Source organism: Miscanthus floridulus, chromosome 17 (assembly GCF_019320115.1).
Source record: "Miscanthus floridulus cultivar M001 chromosome 17, ASM1932011v1, whole genome shotgun sequence".
Lineage (NCBI taxonomy): Eukaryota > Viridiplantae > Streptophyta > Magnoliopsida > Poales > Poaceae > Miscanthus > Miscanthus floridulus.
The window spans coordinates 93552341-93573013 of record NC_089596.1 but is presented as its reverse complement, the minus strand read 5'-3'; the positions used below and the strand labels follow the sequence as shown (position 1 = coordinate 93573013).

General features: G+C 44.3%; 1 protein-coding gene and 1 long non-coding RNA gene across 11 annotated transcripts; one reads left to right on the top strand and one right to left on the bottom strand.

The window, feature by feature from the left end:
- The first annotated feature begins 1514 nt into the window (after window positions 1–1514).
- On the top strand, window positions 1515–7624 carry LOC136517406 (protein STICHEL-like 4). Its single transcript, XM_066510961.1, has 6 exons — window positions 1515–3483; window positions 4252–4471; window positions 4740–5285; window positions 5379–6021; window positions 6371–6431; window positions 7302–7624. The coding sequence occupies exons 1-6, from the start codon at window positions 1804–1806 to the stop codon at window positions 7392–7394; spliced, it is 3243 nt and encodes a 1080-aa protein (XP_066367058.1). The 5' UTR covers window positions 1515–1803; the 3' UTR covers window positions 7395–7624.
- A 3047-nt stretch (window positions 7625–10671) lies between these two features.
- On the bottom strand, window positions 10672–18083 carry LOC136518658 (uncharacterized). 10 transcript variants are annotated; one of them, XR_010774586.1, is made up of 11 exons: window positions 17702–18083; window positions 16776–16840; window positions 16582–16643; window positions 16272–16487; window positions 13412–13543; window positions 12858–13010; window positions 12139–12776; window positions 11938–12058; window positions 11795–11836; window positions 11327–11624; window positions 10672–11012 (listed from the first exon to the last, which is right to left on the bottom strand). It is a non-coding gene; the product is annotated as an uncharacterized lncRNA (long non-coding RNA). The 10 variants fall into 10 exon arrangements; XR_010774588.1 differs by having other exon boundaries at window positions 16272–16470; XR_010774587.1 differs by having other exon boundaries at window positions 11327–11416; window positions 11513–11624; window positions 16272–16643; window positions 16776–18083.
- Between the last annotated feature and the right edge of the window lie 2590 nt (window positions 18084–20673).

Below are 20673 nucleotides of genomic sequence, written 5' to 3'. Positions count from 1 at the left end.
AAGATATCGAAAGGGGTTTTCGAATACTAATAAAAAAAACTAATTACATAGCTAGCCTGAAAACTGCGAGACGAATTTATTAAGCCTAATTAATCCATCACTAGCGCATGTTAGTTACTGTAGCACTTATGTCTAATCATGGACTAATTAGTCTTAAAACATTCGTCTCGTGATTCCCAACAAAACTGTATAATTAGTTTTTTTTCTTCTATATTTAATACTCCATACATATACCGCAAGATTTGATGTGATAGTTTGAGGTGAAAATTTTTAGGAACTAAACCAGGCCTAAGATGCAGCAAGTTAATGGCGTGACCGTATATGGCATCACAAGAGCATAGACACGGCAGAGGCAAGTTAGGAGAAGACACCAAACGCAAGAATTAACAAAGTACGTACATAGAATGAATGCAAAATGGATTGAGGAATTGGTCCCTGGAACTCTGTAAGGGCCCGTTTGGTTAGGCCCAATCCTGACCGGAACCGTTCTTGATGATGCTTGGCCCGTGCAAATCGAACGTGCCCTAAGGGCGTGTTCAGTGTTTCGCAGGGACTGGTGGCCCGGAACAAATCCTAGTCGGATACTTGTCTAATTTGTATAACATTTGATGAGCCGGAATGATTTCTGGCTAAATCCGGACTAACCCAACAAAGCCTAAAAGGGACCTGCGATCTTCTTCGTGAAACTTTGTACGGCGTCTGTCGTCTTCGTGATTCGCTGATATAAAATGCTGGTTTCAGCCCATACCCCTGCCATGTGAGGGGTCAGAGAAAGAGGCAATTAAGGCCCCGTTTAGTTGCCAAAAAATTTTGCATAGTAACTGTCACATCGAATCTTGCGGTATATGCATGGAGTACTAAATGTAGACGGAAAAAAAAACTAATTACACAGTTGATCGAGAAATCGCGTGACGAAACTTTTGAACCTAATTAGTCCATAATTAAACACTAATTACCAAATACAAACGAAATGCTACAGTGAGCCAAAATCCAAAAATTTTTGGATCTAAACGCACCCTAAACAAGTGTTGCACGAGACAAACTTTGGAAACAAAAACAATCACACGGTAGAATCAAATAAAGGCATGCCGGCAGGACACCGTTCCTTTTTGGAGCCGCATCAATTCGGTTTTGCTCCTGCTACATGCATGGATCAGGATGGACAAAAGGCAGAGCTAACTGCACCACTCATTACGCCCACTGATACTCGGAAGTGGGAAGCATGGAAACGTGCCAGGAACCCTCAGTTTGTCACATGTGAGTTGTGAGCCCTAGCCCCTAGCAGCCTAGCAGTCTAGCACCACGCTTGCAAGCAGAGAACACTCCAGGAACCCTAAGTTTGTCAGATGTTCGTTCGTATCGTTGCTGATTCGTGTAGAAATATTATTTATATCGTTGCTGATTTCGTGTAGAAATATTGCTGGCTGATTTATTAATTTACTATCCTTTAAAGACCCAGCGGGCAAACGGCCCGGGGCCCTGCCATCCCCAGGGGCCAGGTCGGCCGTGGCGGCCGTGGCAGCCGTGCTGTCCCTCGCCGCCTACGCCGCGGACGCGACGTCTCCGCCTGTCATGCACAGCCCGTCCCGAGGGAGGCCGCGCCCACCTTACCCTTCCCCCACAACTTGATCACCACCACCACCACGGCTCCACTCCACTGTCCACTCCCCCCATCTCGGCCTCCTCTCCTCGCCTCTCCCCCCTCGCCTGTCGCGAAACGATTACCCGACACGGGTCCCCAACCGAGATGACGGTTTAGCCGGAGACGGAGGGAGGGGCGGAGGGAGAGTTTGAACCAGCGCAATGCCGGCGCCAGCAGGCGGCGGCGGCGGGGACCACCTCCGCGGCCATGCGCACCTGACCAACTGCATCCACCTGCGCCACCACCACGGCCCGCACGGCGTGTCCGGGCGGAGGCGCAGCCCGACGGGGTCCTCGGCGTCGGCGTCGGCCGCGCTGATGCGGGACCTCCTGGCCCTGCAGCGTTCGCGCTCGCTGCGGGACCCCTCCACCCGCCGCTCCGTCGACTCGGCCCCCTCCAACAACAACAACAGGGTCGCCGCCGACCCGGACGCCGACGACCCCGACCACCCCCGCGGCGGCGGCGCTCTCAAGACGCTCCTCGACCAGCTCACGGAGAACCCGCAGCCCAAGCCGGGCCGCCGGCCCCGGCGCCGGTTCAAGCGAGGGGCCGCCCGCCACGCCGGCGCCGCGCAACCCGCGGCCGCCTTAGATCGCCGCGCCGCCGCGCCCCGCGTCTCCGTCAACTCCAGCTCCCAGGAGGCCGTCTGCGGCAATAGGTACCTCTTCGGCGCCGGCGGAGCAGCCGACGGCGACGAGCTGATGCAGCAGCATCAGCAGGTGTCGCAGGAGTCGCGCAACGTGTGCGGCATCCCGTGGAACTGGTCGCGCATCCACCACCGCGGCAAGTCCATCCTCGACATGGCCGGCCGGAGCCTCTCGTGCGGCCTGTCGGACCCCAAGTCGACGTCGGCGGCGCGGAGGTCCGAAGCCGCCACCTCCGCCGCCTCGTGCGGTCACGCCAACGGGTCGCGTTCGCACCCGCATTTCCCGGTCACCGCGAGGCTCACTTCCTCGAGCAGTTCAGACTCCGACTCTCTGCCTCTGCTTGTCGACGGCATACGCAACGCCGTCGACATTTCTAGTAGCTTCTCTGGGGAGCTCGGGATTTTCTCCAAGAGTAGCGAGCTGGATTCTGACCTCGCGTCCGAGGCACGGTCGGGGCAGAAGTCACGGGGCTCGCACCGTGTCAGACACCGGAGCTTGACACAGAAGTATGCTCCAAGGACTTTCAAAGACGTCGTCGGGCAGAGCTTGGTCGTGCAGGCGCTGTCCAATGCCATTCTGAGGAAGAAGATTGGGCTGGTGTATGTCTTCTATGGGCCACATGGCACAGGCAAGACCTCGTGTGCCAGGGTATTTGCAAAGGCTTTGAATTGCCATTCAGCTGAGCACCCGAGGCCCTGTGATTCATGTGCCTCTTGTATTGCACACAATCTGGGCAAGAGTAGGAGCTTGTTGGAGATTGGTCCAGTTGGTAATATAGACCTTGATAGCATTGTGGATATCCTTGACAATGTGATGCTCTCGCCGGTGCCATCCCAGCACAGGGTGTTTATAATTGATGACTGCAACACATTGCCGCCTGATACATGGAGTGTCATATCCAAGGTCGTCGAACGTGCACCTAGGCGTGTGGTTTTTGTTCTCATCAGCCCCAATCTTGATCTCCCTCATATAATCGTGTCAAGGTGCCAAAAGTTCTTTTTCCCCAAACTAAAGGAGTGCGACATTATCAACACTTTGCAATGGATTTCTACTAGTGAAGGCCTGGATGTTGATAGAGATGCATTGAAACTTATTGCTTCCCGGTCAGATGGGTCACTGAGGGATGCCGAGATGACTCTCGATCAACTCAGCTTGCTTGGGCAGAGAATTTCGATGTCAGTTGTTCAAGAACTTGTAAGTTATCCAACAACAGTATTTAATTAGGGGTAACTATAGCTTGGTATACTTCTTTGTTCCCTGAAATTCTTTTTTTTTCTTCATTGCTAAACATTTATAACATGGAAGAACTTTAAATTACTAAACAACCCAACAATCTTTAATTAGGGGTAACTATAGCTTGATATAGTTTTGAATGTACTTGAGGTATTGGCCCACATACCCGCTTGACATGCTTGAGTGCATGACTATTTTGACAAATTTACTAAGGCCATGTTTGGGTCCTTGGAATTGAAATCCATTCTAATAATCATAATTTAGGCGCAGCTCAATTAAGCTAATGATCATATGAGGGAGATACCTATGTGCTGCATTTCTGTTTTAGGAGAGCGAGCCAAAGAGCGTGCTATAAGTTGTAGAGTAGAAACCTAGCACGGTGATCTATATAATCAATTTCCATCTTCCACCCTATGAATTTAAGATAGGCTTATATCTGAACTTTGGAAAGTTGTGGAATGTCAAATTCCTAGCCAAATAGTCTAGTCCATTAAGTAGATTCCTATTCCTCCAAAATGAAAGGATCCAAATGGCCCAAAAGTGAAAAAAACTGTCTTTCTTCAATTTTCAGAATAACTGCCAGGAATGCATTTAAGATTATATAAAGGGTTCTCACCCGTATAGAAGAAAAACCAGGGTCACAACAGGAAGCATTATAATGCAATCTTGAATTCTTCATTTGAAATTTACCTGACAGCAGCAAGCAATACATTGTTTCCTTTTCCACAGGTTGGCTTGGTTTCTGATGATAAATTGGTTGATTTGCTTGATTTAGCACTATCTGCTGACACAGTGAACACAGTGAAAACCTTGCGAGATATCACAGAAACAGGTGTTGAGCCACTGGCCCTGATGTCTCAACTTGCTACAATAATCACTGACATCCTTGCTGGCACCTATATATTCACACGAGAAAGAGTTCGGAGAAAATTCTTCAAACGTCCAACCTGTAAGCAACATTGCTATTGCTCATTAACAAATTCATACTCCAACCTTTTCTAGTACTACTAATAGATTGTTTATTTGTTTAAGAATATATTTCCCCAATTTACCTGTTTAGTTAAATCTCTTCTTCGCAACAAGAGTGAAATACAGTGTTAGTAACACTGCTGCACTAGTTTTGTCTATCAAGTTTCTCCTTTCTTACAATCAGTCTTTCCAGTGTAAATATTTGTATCCCCCACATCATTGTGAAAAGATTTATATTCTGATTTCAGTATCAAAGGATGATATGGAAAAGCTACGCCAAGCCTTGAAAACACTCTCTGAAGCTGAAAAACAGTTGAGGGTCTCTAATGACAAGATGACATGGCTTACAGCTGCTCTTCTTCAGCTTGCACCTGATAAACAATATGTATTGCCGAGTTCATCCCCGAGTACAAGTCTTAATCAGGGTCTGTTTACCCGCCCCGAGGGAGACATAGCAAGGAACTCTGCTATGGATCGTAGTGATATATATGCTGGTGCCCATGGCTTGGCAAGAGCATCTGACCTTGGAAATCAGCAGTACAGAGATGCTAATCTAGTGGCTGGTTCCAGCAACAACATGGCAAACAATTGCCATGCTGGAAGGAGACCTGGGGAACATACTCCAGACAGCCATGTGTTGCCAACAGGTGCTACCAGAGTAAATGAAGGATCTAGGTATGGCAAAACTGACAGTGAAATGATTTGGCAGGCTGTGCTAGAGAATGTTCAGTCAGATTCATTAAGAAGATTGTTAGCTAGAGAGGGTCGACTGATATCCGTCAGCCTAGGCACAGGTAAGACACTAAGACTGACTAAAAAAGTTAGCCCTCTATGACTGTAACATTTCAAAGATGTCTTCTGACATTTGCTTTCATGTCGTCATGCAGCTCCAACTGTACAATTAATATTCAGCTCTCGAGTAAATAAGTCTAAAGCCGAGAAGTATAGGGGCCAAATTCTGCAGGCATTTGAATCTGTTCTTTCTTCTACCATAATACTTGAAATCCGATATGAATCAAAGGATGATCTGGCAGCAGGCCATGCTCCAGTTATTACTCCCTACCCTGAGGATGGTTCCTCAAATATGGTATTAAGGAGGTCTTTTACTAAACATAGTTCAGTTTCTTCGGGAGGCGAGAACTTAACTAGAAGGCTTCAGAAAGATAGTGTGGTCCAGGTTGGTAGCTCAAATCAGACACGCTGGATGCAATCTGATCCACATATATTGACTGAAGGCGAAATTATTGAAATTGGATCTCAAATGGATTGGCGTGCTGAACCAGATAGTGGCATTGTTATGGCAAACAGAAGACAAGAGACTGTCTCGGGAGAAGGTTTGTCATCACAGAATCAAGAAATTTCTCAAGGAGGAAAAATGGTGAATAATGGAGATGGTCGACAAAAGAACATTGTGAGAGGCAAGGTATCTCTTGCTCATGTTATTAACCAGGCAGATGCTTGTTCCCAACAAGGTGTCTGGTCTAGACACAAAGCTATATCAATTGCAGAAAAGCTGGAGCAAGATAATTTGTAAGTATTCATGTTTGTTCAACTCTCTTATGCTATTTGTAGGTATAGATATCCATCCACTGCACTTGTGGTTGGTATCTAGTACGTGTGTAATGCAAGTTTGCAAATGAAAATGGCCACAAATACCACACAGTCAGTAATTAAGTATTAGACCAGTGAGGCCTAACTTTGATCCATGCTATGTGGAATAATGTCACAAGAGTCATTGTATGTGCAAACATATCCATGCCATGTGGAATACTATCAAGTACTACTATTCTGCACCCAAATTATGTATGTGAAGCAACATAGTTTTCAATCATCAGAAGATGACTTCTGACGAAATTTTTGAATGTTGATCTGTTTGCAGGAGATTGGAGCCTAGATCCAGTTTGCTTTGTTGGAAAGCTTCAAGCACTTCTAGACGGAAGGTAATGATTTTGTAGCCATCCTCAGGCCAACATATCTTTTTATTATTTTCCTCTCCTTAAAGAACCAGTGACCAGGTGTCGTTTATCATATCTTAATCGGGTGCCATGATAATAAAATGAAAAAATATGGTCACAAGTCACATGGTTAATTGGCTATATGGCCAAAAAAAATGCGGGGTGGTTTGATACTTGTTGGCTGGTCCCTGCTGCACTAACTGTTCTTGAAGAGTATTATTGTATTCATTGTTCATGTATATTCTTTCTCTATTGTCGATCTTCTGATACATATGAAAAACCTGTGCCAAATAGTCAAGATAATTTTTTCGTTAGACTGCAGTAACTGTAAAGAGTTGTATCTCTTTTAGTTAGACTGCAAACGTTGTATGTCATGGATTATTTGTAAACATTGTCAACATGTTTTTCTTGTGGAGTGCAGATTTTTAGTGCCCAGGGACGCTAGCGTCCTTGTTAGCTAAAATACCATGTTGCAATGTAAAAATATCATAAAAATCATGGATGTAGCACACATAAAGTTAAATAAGCTGCGACAATTCAGTTTGCAATTCATCCTAGATGTCAAGAAACAAAATAGACAAGCAGTCAACCTGGCACTGTTCATCGTATGCTGACAGTAACACTTTTTTTTTTTAATCTCAACATCAAAGATGAATTTCAAACTGAATTGTTGTGGCTACACTTAACTTTAGGCGTAATACATACATGATTTTTTGATGATTTTTTGAAACATTACAACATGATCTTTTAGCTAAATAGGGTGTCGGACCCCTTGCGTGACATATAATTTTCCTTTCTTGTGTTTGTGCTGACATTTTCCACTCTTGCTGACCGGCACAATCATTTCCCCTGCAGCTGTCTGCACTGAAGATGAGGACACGAAGATCCCGAGCTTTATCAAGGCTCGCCTTGTGCGGAAGGTGTATTTCAGTGAGATCTCCAAGATGAAACATTAGGAGTCAATCGCCCCAGATTTTACGTGTAGCTAACTTAGTAGGGCGTCCACAATTTATTCTCTGTAATTGTAGCAGCGACCTAGAGGTGTCATTCTGTAGTACATATTGTGTAACATTGTGGAGACAGATAAACACCATAGCCCATTCTTTCCAGTGAAACACCAGAAATAATTGCTCCATAATTCGTTAATCCGAAGCCAAGCCAAGGCCTATTGATCCTCTGTTGTCGTTGATAAAAATAGGGCATGGGAGACTACGATGCTTGCGGCTGCGAGCACCAGCAAGCGTTCCGAGGCGCCACTGTATTTTCTTATACATAGGGCGAATTACGTCATATATATATTCTCTAAAAAAACATGGTATAGTTTTTGTTGGGACCAATAATAATCATATATAATAGCAGACCTCCAAGGCCTAACATTGTTCTGTCATGCGATACTTTTTATGTGATTTTGAATTTTGATTTGTTTGTAGGCAAGGTTTCTTTTGCTGAAGACTTTGTTTAGCAAGGTTTCTTTTGGTTCCGGCTCCTATGGAGGAGCCTGGTGAAGTAAGAATTATGGTTTTATCAGTTTTAGTCCATTTCTGGAAGAGCGTGAAAAATTGACTCCTTACTATAGTGCATAGCACAAGCTCCAACGCAACAGTCGCTTGCCGGTACATCGGTTAGATTCCACGAAACCATCCGTTCGCCACTCTCTTCTGTCAAACGTGAGGCACTCAGTGAGCTGTTTCCCACCACGGGGCAAGGGCGTCGGCGTCTGGTTGAGAGCGAGCGCCTTGCCTATGGTCGAAAATATGTAACAATGTGTACCTCTTAAGTCTAGTCCTCAGTTGCTTGCCTCAAGCATAGCCCTGACGAAAAACTCGTAACTCGTTAGCTTGCTCGACTCGCTCGTTAGTGGTTCGACTCGAGCTCGACTCATTTGAATTTTTAATTAATAAGCCAGCTCGGTTAATTAATGAAAACAATGATTTTTTATCATCCTCGAAATACTTAAAGATGACATATATGGTAAAGGCTTGCTTAGGCAGTGCGTAGGCTTGACGCACGACACACATGTGGCCCCGCCTTGTCCGTGGCTCATGGGTGGTCTTTATATTCACACTCAGCCACCGCACGCCTTGTCCTCCTCCACCCACCTCGTCTCTCTATCTGGACTCTTGGAGAGAGCAATCTATCCGCACACCCTTACGTGCCTTGCTTCTCAGATTGGCCGTTAGAAGGGCATTAAAGTTACCATCACATCACAGAGATATATAAGTGAACTGGATGTATGCAAGCCTTCCGAGTTTCGATGTGTACCTGTACTCTACTGCCTAACTATTGGAATGAACCTACTTTGGTACTCTATTTATTTTCCATGAGCAAAATTTGGTTACTCTATGCATTTTCTTACATCTACAGATTTATTGTTCTGAATGTCTTTTAGATGTCTGTATGCAGTAATTTGCAATTTGCCCTGAAGAAGTCGGTAGCTTGTGTGGCCTTGGCCCCTGTGCTTGTGCTTGTCTGTTTGATTAGCAGTACGTGTTGTGCTCCTCTTGTAAGCACACCCTACCCAGCCTAAGTTGCTGTGATTTGTGTGCGGCACGCACACTCTGCAAAAACACAAACGGCGGATTAGCAGTACATGCTATCTGTGCAGCAGGTAGTCGGACTTGTGCTGCTGACTTGCTGTGCAGAATTGCTCATTGTACTCACTGGATAGTTGAGTATATATCACGACGACAGAGTTTGTTAGGATTACGACTTGTGCACGGGCTTGGCCCAATCATGTAATTAAACTCTCTCCATATATATACCATCATCCGTCTCGGCTCGCAACATCCGCTGCAGCCGCCGCGGTGGGCGCCAGGGCCGCCGCTCACCGACGATCACATCTCGGAGACTCTTGCGCGGGTTCTCTACAGGTCGCTCTGCGGCTTCAAGTGTCTCCCGGTCATGGCTTGCCCTCTGCTCTTGTCCCTATATGCATCACCCTGTTTGCTCGATCATATCAGCCACGTTTATCCGTCATGATACGGTGTTTTTCTCTCACACCAAAACAACATCAGCCGACTTATAAGCCACGTAAATGATCGAGCGAGCAGGTGATGATCCGCCAGACTCTTTCCGGCCTCTTCTTTGGCAGACACTTTGCCGCCCACTTCCGCTTCGTCAGCATTGGGAAGAAGATTTCCGCTCATGGAGGGCCCTCTCTTCTCTTTCTTGCCACTCGAAAGCGTAGGGATTGGCATCGTCGACAACTGCAATGGTCTTCTCCTATTCGATAGCCACCACTATTTTCACAATGGACATGGATCTCGCTATTTCGTCTACAACCCTACTACCGAAAACTGGATCTATTTGCCGGACAAAGAACCGATGTGGAGATTCGACCCAGAAGTAACACCCCCCCCCCCCCCCCCCCCCCCCCCCCCCGCAGACAAGAGCCGCCTTCTTTAATGGCACTTCGCACCTGACAACCTCTGGTTCTTCACCTTCGATAGTCACGGTGGACATGGACGGCAAGACATGGAGAACGATCCCTGCTCCGTGGAATTTTGAGTTCATCGGGCTGTCTTAGGGCTGCTTCTATGCTGTGCTCAGGGATGCAGATGATTGTCGTCTATCGATTTGGGCTCTTGAGGACTACGGTGGTCCGTGGTCGGTGGACATGAGTGGATCCTGAAGCATACCACCAAACCGTTTGCACCCATAGAGTCTGCAGAGTCTTACGCGGTGCATGCAATCCATCCACAAGATTCTTGTCACTTGATCGTGATGTCTGGCAGCTGGTCTCGTGGTTTTGGACAGGTCATATAAATCTACTTCCGCTTTGGTTATCCCATGCCCCTGCTCAAAGGAAAGCATGTATGCAGATCCTTTCCATGGGTATTGCTGCGCTATTTCAGCGGACATACTTATTTACTCTATTTGCTTATATATATCTACATTTTTTTTGTTAACACAGTTCTACTTTATTTCTCATGTCGGAAGCATAAATAAACCCATCATCTATGTTTTAAATTCTGTGCTTTTCATATTTGTCGAGATAGATTAATAATGGGATTTGCTATATTTCATATGCCTGAAATATTGGTTCTATTCAGGCGACGGTTTCTGGGCATCAGATTGTTTTGAACGGTCCAAATCTATTAACAGTTGTTTCTGTACATCGCACTCATAACGGGTCCGCGAAAAAACTGTTAGGAACATTAGATCCTGCCAGGCCCGTCAAACTTTACAGGGAGCATAAACCGAATACTGCTACATGAAGTGGGTGCTCATTTGAGCCAGAATGCAACTATTAGCCCAATAAAACAGCCGTACAAGCACAAATATGTCACTGCATCCTCCAACAAAAAAGAAACAGATCCAATAAAGTACAGATCGGGAAAGCACATAACAAGAGAAAGAGAGCAAAAATCAGTGAAAATTACACAAGATTGGACAAGATCTGTCAAAGAAAAAGGTACTAATCTATTGTTTTTTGTCATGTGTTCACTTCATCTCCTTTGTTCTGTAAACTTCTCTAACTTGGTTCTTCAAAATGTGTAAAGGGATTTGGTCTGCATTGCTATATGTCTATGCTTCATGATTGGGTTTAGGGTTCTGATGAACACTCTGTAGTTATACAAGGGAAACCATATTAGAAATTACATAATAAAAATGAAGTCAAAAGCATCTGTGAAGGAAACAATGCAACAATAGAAATATGTCTTCATTGATAAGGAAATTGCACATTTGAATTAGTGCAACTTTATGTACTTAAAAGTGCAATTACTTCTGTTTGGCAAAACTACATTGTGTCTCAACAATTAAGCTGTTTACAAGGCACCAAGGAACTTAAAGTAACGAAGACAGGCCCAAACAAAATTTGCTTGCATTAGGCTCTGTACAAACTATTTACAAGCATGCTAAACAAGATTTGTACTCACTTTATCTTGGATGAATGGATTTGCTGAGTTCACTAAAAGATAGTTGATAATACCAGCCTTCTTGGAAAGAATTGCTTTGTGAATCGCACACTTGTCATATCAGGTTCCAGACAGATTCAGAGGAAGCAGTGAAATATCACCAAATGCTTACTGAGTGCAAAGAGATTGAAAGTGTTTGATTTCTACCTCAGGCTTCATATCTCGGTGAACTAACCCAGGCAGATGACACTCTGCAGCCACTTTCAGCATTTGGCGCACAACTGCTGCAGCATCTTTCTCACTATAACGACTATTCTTTCTGTCCAAAGGAACACACCATTTAGTAATGAACCTTATACCAGCAACTACAAATCAAACGAAGCAGACAAACAAAATAAAGCAATATGATTTTACAGCACAAAAATCTAGAATTTTAATGACAAAGACTGAGATACAAGAAACAAAGAGATGGACATCCTGTCTCCTTACTTGGCCAAAATTTGGTGCAATAGTTCACCACCCTCACATAGTCTGCAAAAATAGAGGTAAGACTTAAGAGTTGTGTATAGGAACATTTATTTGAAATCACATGATCAAGAGCTCAGAGTGTGATAACGGAGAAGGGATCACACCTGCTTTGGTCTGAGCTTGAACTTCTTGCCTCCAATAGTGAACACAATGTCAGGCATGGACCCAAAGACTGGCACAGACCATGGCTGATTCTCCCATGGGACTAGATAGACGCTCGCAAAGCTGTCATAATGAAATAGTTAAGCAAAGTAGAGTACTAAGTGGTACAGAAACGCCCTGCACTAAATGTTAGTTAAGCACACCTGATTAATGTAGTTCAGGATGAGCTTATGTGTCTTGTTCTGGGCAACTTGGTTCTACATCCATACCACGGGCATTGCACATTGGATCATAGCCCAGGCATCTCACAGGTGAACAGGAAGGAGAATGTGAAGCTTAAGTCATATAGCCCCTTTTGCCGCCCTAGAAGGTGAGCTCTAGAACAGAAACAATTGTGAGCATGGTAGATTGTAGAACCACTGTGCTTGTTGACAAAATACACAAGGTTCAAACATTTATACATAAAAAGAACACAAATTAAAAGTTAAATAGGCAAATAGTGTATACGTGCAGAATATATAGATCAACTAGCAGAAAAACGAGAACATGAGGCAAAATGGTTCAACACCAACATATTGCATATGCTCAGAACTACAATTGCGGTGCCTGATAGTAGCAATTTCCATTATTGCTCATTGCAATTTTGTAATCAATGTTTTATTTGTTTGGTTTTCATCAATGGCAGATATTAATAGGAACATAGCACTTCAAAATTCAGTAGTATACTATCGATGCATCTTATTTCTATAGTACTGCACCAACACCAACACAACAAGAAGAGGTCTTGTTGATTCCTCTGCTTCGGGTCCATGTGCCACCATCATCTAGCACCAAGTACGATCTGGAAAGGCATAGGATCTCAAATCGACCCTGCCAAATCAACAATAAAGCACAGGAGTACAAAACTAAAAAAAGGACGTACCCAGTGCAGAGAGCTCCCGCTCTGTATGGGGTCTGAGGAAGGGTGTCAGTGGCAAGCCTTACCCTCGCCTATGCAATGCGAGGAGACCGCGACTCGAACCCGGGACCTTCCGGTCATAGGCGGTAAGACTCTACCGCTTGGACCAGGCCCACCCTTCAGGGGTACAAAACTAAATAAGAACAAAATAATCAAAGTATACATGAACAATTCCATGAAAAAATAGAAATTATCTTGTATAGTATGGCCTGTACTGCAGCCTCAAACAAGGATATAACCCCAACCTTGGACTGAAAGCAGACGTCCTTAGCATACTTAACTAACTAAGAGAAAGTGTGGAAACAAATACCTCCTTTTATGATTTTTTTTCTGACCTTTGATAGCAATACTTCAGTTGTAACATGTAAGCAATCCAACTATCCAGGCAAATGCTACCATTAAACCTTTTGTTTAATTTGGACAGTGGGCAAACATTTGTATTCAAATATGCAACAAGAGAAGAACAGAACACATACATGAAGTAGTTTTTAGGCAAATGATAACCATCAACAACATACCTCATATGTACCCACACTACCAGACTCTGAATCTTGGAGAAGGATTGTTGTAGAAACAACTCCAGTTGCTGAAATGATGCACACTGGCCTTGGGCCTTGTTGTGAGAAGTCCATTATTCTGGCAGCAACGACCTGCACAAAGATTCAGTGACATCAAAGCAACTTCCTGCAAACATCAACGCAGGCAGAATTGTACAGACTTCCTGCAAACATCAACGCATGCAGAATTGTACAGAGTAAAAACAAAAGCAAGCAACTGATCAAGTAGGAGACAGAGAGAGTATAAGTATAGCAAACCAAAATTGTTAAGCTCCTACATCTACAGCATGTGTGATTTTGTGAAGTGATCACTGATAACATAGGTACATATCAAAAGATAAAACAAATATAGGACTATAGGTGTTCTGTAAACAGCTAACACATTTATTGATTTGTTCTATGCGCTCAGAGAAAAACATTCTTAACACAGGAAAAAAGATTGGAAAATACTTAGCTTCCGTAGGAAAAAAAATCAAAACAATTGTACAGCTCACGTGCATCGTCCTAACCAATCATCATTTTCTAATGTCATTGAGAAACCACAATCCATTATCAACCCTATCATCCAGAGCAAGGGTGTGTTAGCACAAATCATAAGAGACAATTTTTTTTCTATGAAATGACATGAACAAAAAATGGTGTGTGCTAGCACAAATCACAAAAAATAAACTTCAATTTGTGTTAGCACAAATCATAATAAACAATTTTTTTCTATGTAAGGACAATGACAAAAATGAGATGTGTGTTCGCACCACCACCACCACCACAACAACAACAACAACAAAGCATTTAAGTCCTAAACAAGTTGGGGTAGGTTAGAGTTGAAACTCAGCAAAAGCAATCAAGGTTCAGGCACGTGAACAATTGTTTTCTAAGCACTCCTATCTAAGGCTAAGTCTTTGGGTATATTCCATCATTTCAAGTCTCCTTTTATTGCCTCTACCCAAGTCAACTTCGATCTTCCTCTGCCTCTCTTCACGTTACTATCCTGGCTTAGGATTCCACTAGGCACCGGTGCCTCTGGAGATCTCCGTTGGACATGTCTAAACCATCTTAACCGGTGTTGGACAAGCTTTTCTTCAAATGGTGCTACCCCTAATCTATCATGTATATCATCGTTCCAAACTCAATCCCTTCTTGTATGACCGCAAATCCAACGCAACATACGCATTTCCACGACACTTATCTGTTGAACATGTTGTTTTTTCGTAGGCCAACATTCTGCACCATACAACATAGTTGGTCTAATCGCCGTTCTATAAAACTTGCCTTTTAGCTTCTGTGGTACCCTTTTGTCACAAAGGACACCAGATGCTTGGCGCCACTTCATCCACCATGCTTTGATTCTATGGCTAACATCTTCATCAATATCCCCGTCTCTCTGTAGCATTGATCCTAAATATCGAAAGGTATCCTTCCTAGGCACTACCTGACCTTCCAAACTAATATCTTCCTCCTCCCGAGTAGTAGTGCCGAAGTCACATCTCATATACTCAGTTTTAGTTCTACTGAGTCTAAAACCTTTGGACTTCAAAGTCTCCTGCCATAACTCTAGTTACTGATTCACTCTCATAAATCAGAATTAACAAAGTTCATAAAGTGTTAGCACAAATCACAAGAGACAATTTTTTTTCTATGAAAAGACAAGGACAAAAACTTGGCTTGGGCAAGCACAAATCACAATAAACAAAGGAAAATGTGAGCTAGCCCAAATCACAAGAGGCATTTTTTTCTCTGAAAGGACAAGGGCAAAAACTTGGTGTGGGCAGGCACAAATCACAATAAACAGATGAAAATGTGTGTTAGCACAAATCACGAGAAACAATTTTTTTCTACGAAAGGACAAGGATAAAAAAGAGGTGTGTTGCTATAAATCACAATTAACAAAGTTTAAGATGTGTTAGCACAAATCAACTTATTGCATATTATGACAACAACAATTGCGGTGCTACATACTTGCAATTTACACTAGTACTCATTGCAACTAATGATATTTGTGTTTGATTTGTTTGTTTGTCATGAACAGGAGAGTTCCACAGCACTAGTGACCTACAACTGCTATGGACAAGAACAACAAAGAAAAGAAATGAATGTGAGTTCCCAAAATATGTGGGCAACACCAAAATATTATAGTTTTATTGTAATGATGAATGCAAAAATTTGCATGTTATAATGTCACAGGAGGATCAAGCTATATATTGTCACAGGGAGGGACAAGCTACAGGCGCCTTACATGGACTTAACATGCTAATATAGGTGCATACAGTTTTTGAATATTGTTATTAATCCTTGAAACTATATAGGTGAATGGGAGCCTTTACAATTCTTTGCGAGAAATTAAGGCCTATATCCCAAATTATAACCCAAACAAATTAATTAATCACTAATTAACCAGATAACAAAAAAATTCTAATTAGCATGCGAAAATGCAGGAAGAAGTTAAAGATCACAAGAAAAACTTTGCGCACTGTTTTTCAATTTTGAACACACTAAACTTTCACAGTAGCAGCCGTGTAAATCTCCTAATGCAAACAAATTTGCTCAAGTAGTAATCATTAGCAGGTAATTCTTTTCACTATAGCATGATGGTGACTGTACACAAAGTGGCAGCACGTTGTTGCAAATCAAGGCAAAAAGAACTAGTGCTTACTCCGTAGACAAGAAGACAAGAAAATGATTTCAGTCACAACGAAAACTCATGGTGCAGTACTTAACTCACAGAGCTGCTACTCTGAAGATTCTAATCTGAACATTGAACAGACTGCCTGTGCAAGCAAACAGAAATAGCAGCCAGCTGTAGACGCACTGCTTACCTCCTTACCTGATTGTCGAAGTGCAGCTGCTGTCTCTGTCCTACTACTTCCCAACTGAGCCAAAATTGTTGCTGCGGTTGTCTTACTCAACCCGGTGGACTGAAAGCAAGAGCCGGCACCACATGGTTTCCTATCGGACTAATCAAGTACACTGCCCAATAGCTATTTCAGTCTCTGTCTGAATTGAATATCTGGAACACCGCGCAGCTGAAATGTTGCAGTTCCTAGTAACCAAAGAAGGAACCGTTGCACATTGGAATTAACAGGACACTAGCTATCAATGCAAACTGAAATAATTCAGATGAACAAGTACTAAACCCAAGACGCTGCTATCTGAAACATCTGGTGAGAGAGCTGCAAACACGCAAGCCAAATTGTTGCTGAAAGAATACAGGCAGGTCTGTGTCAGACAGCTACAGGACAATAAACAGAGCAGCTCGAACTACGCTAGAATTTTTCAAAGGAGATTGAAATGAACACTGACTGCAAGAAAATTTGTACAGCATCCTCACCTCATCGTGGCAATATAGGTGCATACAGTTTTTGAATGAGATATGTCTCCTGCGTAAAGTGATCCCTGAAACTAAGGTTTATGAGCAACGTAGCAAAGAAAGAACTCAACCATATAGGTGCATACAGTTTTTGAATATTGTTATTAATCCTACAAAATATCAGAACCACAACAGATTCCTCGAAGGCAACAAAAAACTGAAAGAGCAAAGTAAAACAATAGAAATCTCAAATTTATTTCATGAACTAATATGAATTTCTTATGAAGGGACCTTATCAGAAACTTGTGCTATAAGACAATCTATATCCATGGCATCTGCCTGAGTTGTGTACAGGCAGAACACCTCAAATATTTTTACAAATATCAGGTAAGGAAGAAATGTACATGAATCTTTTACATTCTTTATGCAGGCTCAGGTCATCAGAACTGACCCAAAGATATAGTGTTCAGCCATCCCTTTTCACGTGAACGATAATCAAAAGCAAATTTATGGTAAAATTTTAAATTGTTGGTTGCCGCAGCCAACTCCAATACTTGACGCCTAATCACCCATAGTGAGGCACAAACAGAAGGGGTAATTCACTGCATTTAATAATACAACTTGCACATCTAACTGCAAAGGGCAAGAAGGAAATCAAAGCATGACCTCCAACATTTGCCTCCAAAAAATGTTGAATGGATTGCACAAAGCATACATCACCAACACACCTCTCCATCTCCACCACTCATCCGGCCAATACCACTAAAAAAATTAGCACACCTCTCCACCACTCCGTCTGTATCCTTTGCTTATGATTTCAACCAATCGAAGACGAAATCAACACCCAATCAGGAAATGGGATCGAGTACACACAAGCAACAAGTGATTCAGCAACGATGAACACGGAGGAAGGAGATGCAGCCACCCCACAGAACATAGAGCGTCACCAGAGATGGGGATTTCGCCGGTAAAATCGCTTCGCCACGGCGACGATGTGGCAAATCACCGGAAAAATCGCCCTGTCGCCACGACCTGGGTGAAGTCGCCTCGGATTCCTTTCGTGTCTGAAGGGCGCACGGTTTGAGGAAAACAAAAAAGAATTCGAAGAGGTGTCGGCAGTGGGCACAATTAGGACCGGGTAACGGGTCTCATTTCTATTGAATTGAATCACATCCGGATCGAATGCAACCCAACAGAGACCTTGAGGCTGCGCGTGCGATCGCGTCGCCTGAACTCACACAGATCAGGCGACTGTAGTATAGGAAAAGTGATTAATAATCCATCAGAATTTGATAGTGGTCGTGATGATGTTTGTTTGCACAGGGAAGTTTTAACCTCAGTCTCGAATTTGATTGCATACCTCTTCATGGTAAGATATACTAACATCAGGGCCGTGCAGGCAAAAGTTAAGGCCCTATTCTAAACACCAAAATTGGCCCTAAGCCCCTAATGGTCTAGAAAAATAGAACGATAATCATATACAATATTCTATAGCACCAACCTATAGTATTGAGTAATTAACAAAAAATGTTTTCTACAATATAATACAAGACAAACATTGATCCGTCATGCGATACTTTTTATGATATTTTGAATTTTAATCTCTTTGTAGGTAAGGTTTCTTTTGCCTAAGACTCTGTTTGGCAAGGTTTCTTTTGGCTCTGGCTCCTACGGTGGTGGTTTTATCGGTTCCTAGTTCAATAATGAAAGAGGAGAAAAGCGATACCTTACTACAACGCATAATATTCCCTAGAAGCCAAAGCCGTTTTGTGAAGATGAACTCTTTCAAGTAGGGCCTAAACCTAATTCGCTTCCTCGAAAGCTTAAGCACTTCCTTGAAACAATGATTTTTATCATCCTTGAAATACTTCAAGCTGACATATATGGTAAAGGCTTGTTTAGACGGTGCGTGCGACTAACGCACTGTGGGGGTATTAACCCCTATACCCTTATGGCTAAGCTTGGGCCGGCCCGGATCGGTGGGTCCGGTCCACCAAAAGACGACGTGCGGCCCAGCCAACCTGATCGGAGTCCCGCACAAGGAGTCAAGGCGGATTTGGCGATCAAGCAAGATCCTGGTCGGTTAGAATAGGAATCCTTATCCGGCCACGTATGACAATTGTAACTGGCTAGGATTAGTTTTCAGATCTGTAACCCTGCCCCCCGGACTATATAAGGCGGGCAGGGGATCCCTCTAAAAAACATCTCTCATTGACATACAGCAATACAAATCAGACGCAGGATGTAGGTATTACGCCTTCTTGGCGGCCGAACCTGGATAAAACCTCATGTCTGTCTTGCGTCACCGTCTTGTTTGTGGCTTGCGCATCTGTCTGCTGACAATCTACTACTTTGGGCATACCCCTAGGTAGACTGCCGACCATATTTCGTCGACAGTGGCACGCCAGGTAGGGGGTGTGCGTACTGCTCTTCAAGCAAACAAGATGGTCATCATCTCCGGCTCCATGGCTACGCCGAACGGCCTCACGTTCATCGTTGGCCAGATCACCTGGACCACCGGCTCCGACGACTTCATCGCCATGACCATGGAGGAGGCGTGGATTCAGTCTGCGCCGACCACTACTTCACCTGCATCAGCTACGGCTCCGACCACGACAGATACGGCTCCGACCACGATAGATACGGCTCCGACCACGATGGATCTGGCTCCGACCACGGTACATCTAGCTCTGACCACGCCTACATCATCTTCAGCCACGCCGACAATCCGTCATCCGCTTCCCCGCTACAAAGGGAAGCAGATCGACAACACCGACCTGCTCGACTCCATCGATTGGGTCGGCACCAAACTCGCTGAAACCCTAGCTCTGGTAAGTACGATTCAAAGTCAACCTAATGAGTAGGTAACCGCTCCCCACAATAGATCTACCCGACCAGCTCGGACCAGTCATCCTACACGACTTGGTACAGATCTCGTGGTCATATCTACTCCTGAGGGGCGCTCCGCTCGTCGCTGGCCAGCCTTCGCGACGGGTCTCTGACTCTCCGAGTATGAAGCCTCAATGGAGAACCACTAGGTCTAGCCCTACGGCCTGTGAAACGCTGCCTCCAGCTACGCGTATAACCTACAACGCCGCTTGGATCTGTGTCCTATACACCGACCTCGCCCGAAGCCATGCAACTTCGTCAACATGGTCCGGATTGAAGATTATCAAGAAGGATCCGTCCATACAGTCCAAGAGGGTGACTCCAGCTCCTCATCTGGCATCGCATCTAATGCATCTGTCCACACCAAGCTTCAGCATCACGAAGATGAAGGCATCAAATACGATCTAGATCTCCCAGACCACGCCCTGGGCTTCTCACAATTTTCGTCTTTCCCGCCAAGACGAAGGGATTTGATCCATGTTGTCAGCAATGACGAGCCCCTAGCAGTTGGTGAAACAGAACAAGAAAGGACTACACGCGAAGCATGCAATATTGACCGGTTTAATCGCCGACAAATAGAAGCTGAAGCAGACCAGGAGGCACGACGCATAAGGGTCCAGCCACGTGACCTCAACGATGCTTTCGACAGGGTGGGGGACAAATAGGTCTTCAAGACCCCAAGTGCCAACGTAGCCGTCGCCATGGCGACAATGCAACGGCTACCCAACACCTCGGAAACCCAAGCAGTTCGCGATGAAATACAAGCCTATCTGACGGCTGCTATGGCCCAGACTGCGGAGATTGTAAACCAAGCTCGAGCTCCATCCATCTCAGTCGAGTCAAGCCACAGCCGCCAGCACCCAAGTCACTCACAGCCACTCAACCAACGTGGCTCATGCAACAACGACCCATCAGACAACCGTCAAGGCGGAAACGATGGCCACGATGGTGGCCAGGATGACAACTGCCGCCAGGACGGCAATCGCCATGACGTTCGGGACGATAACCGCCGAGACAATCACGACATTCA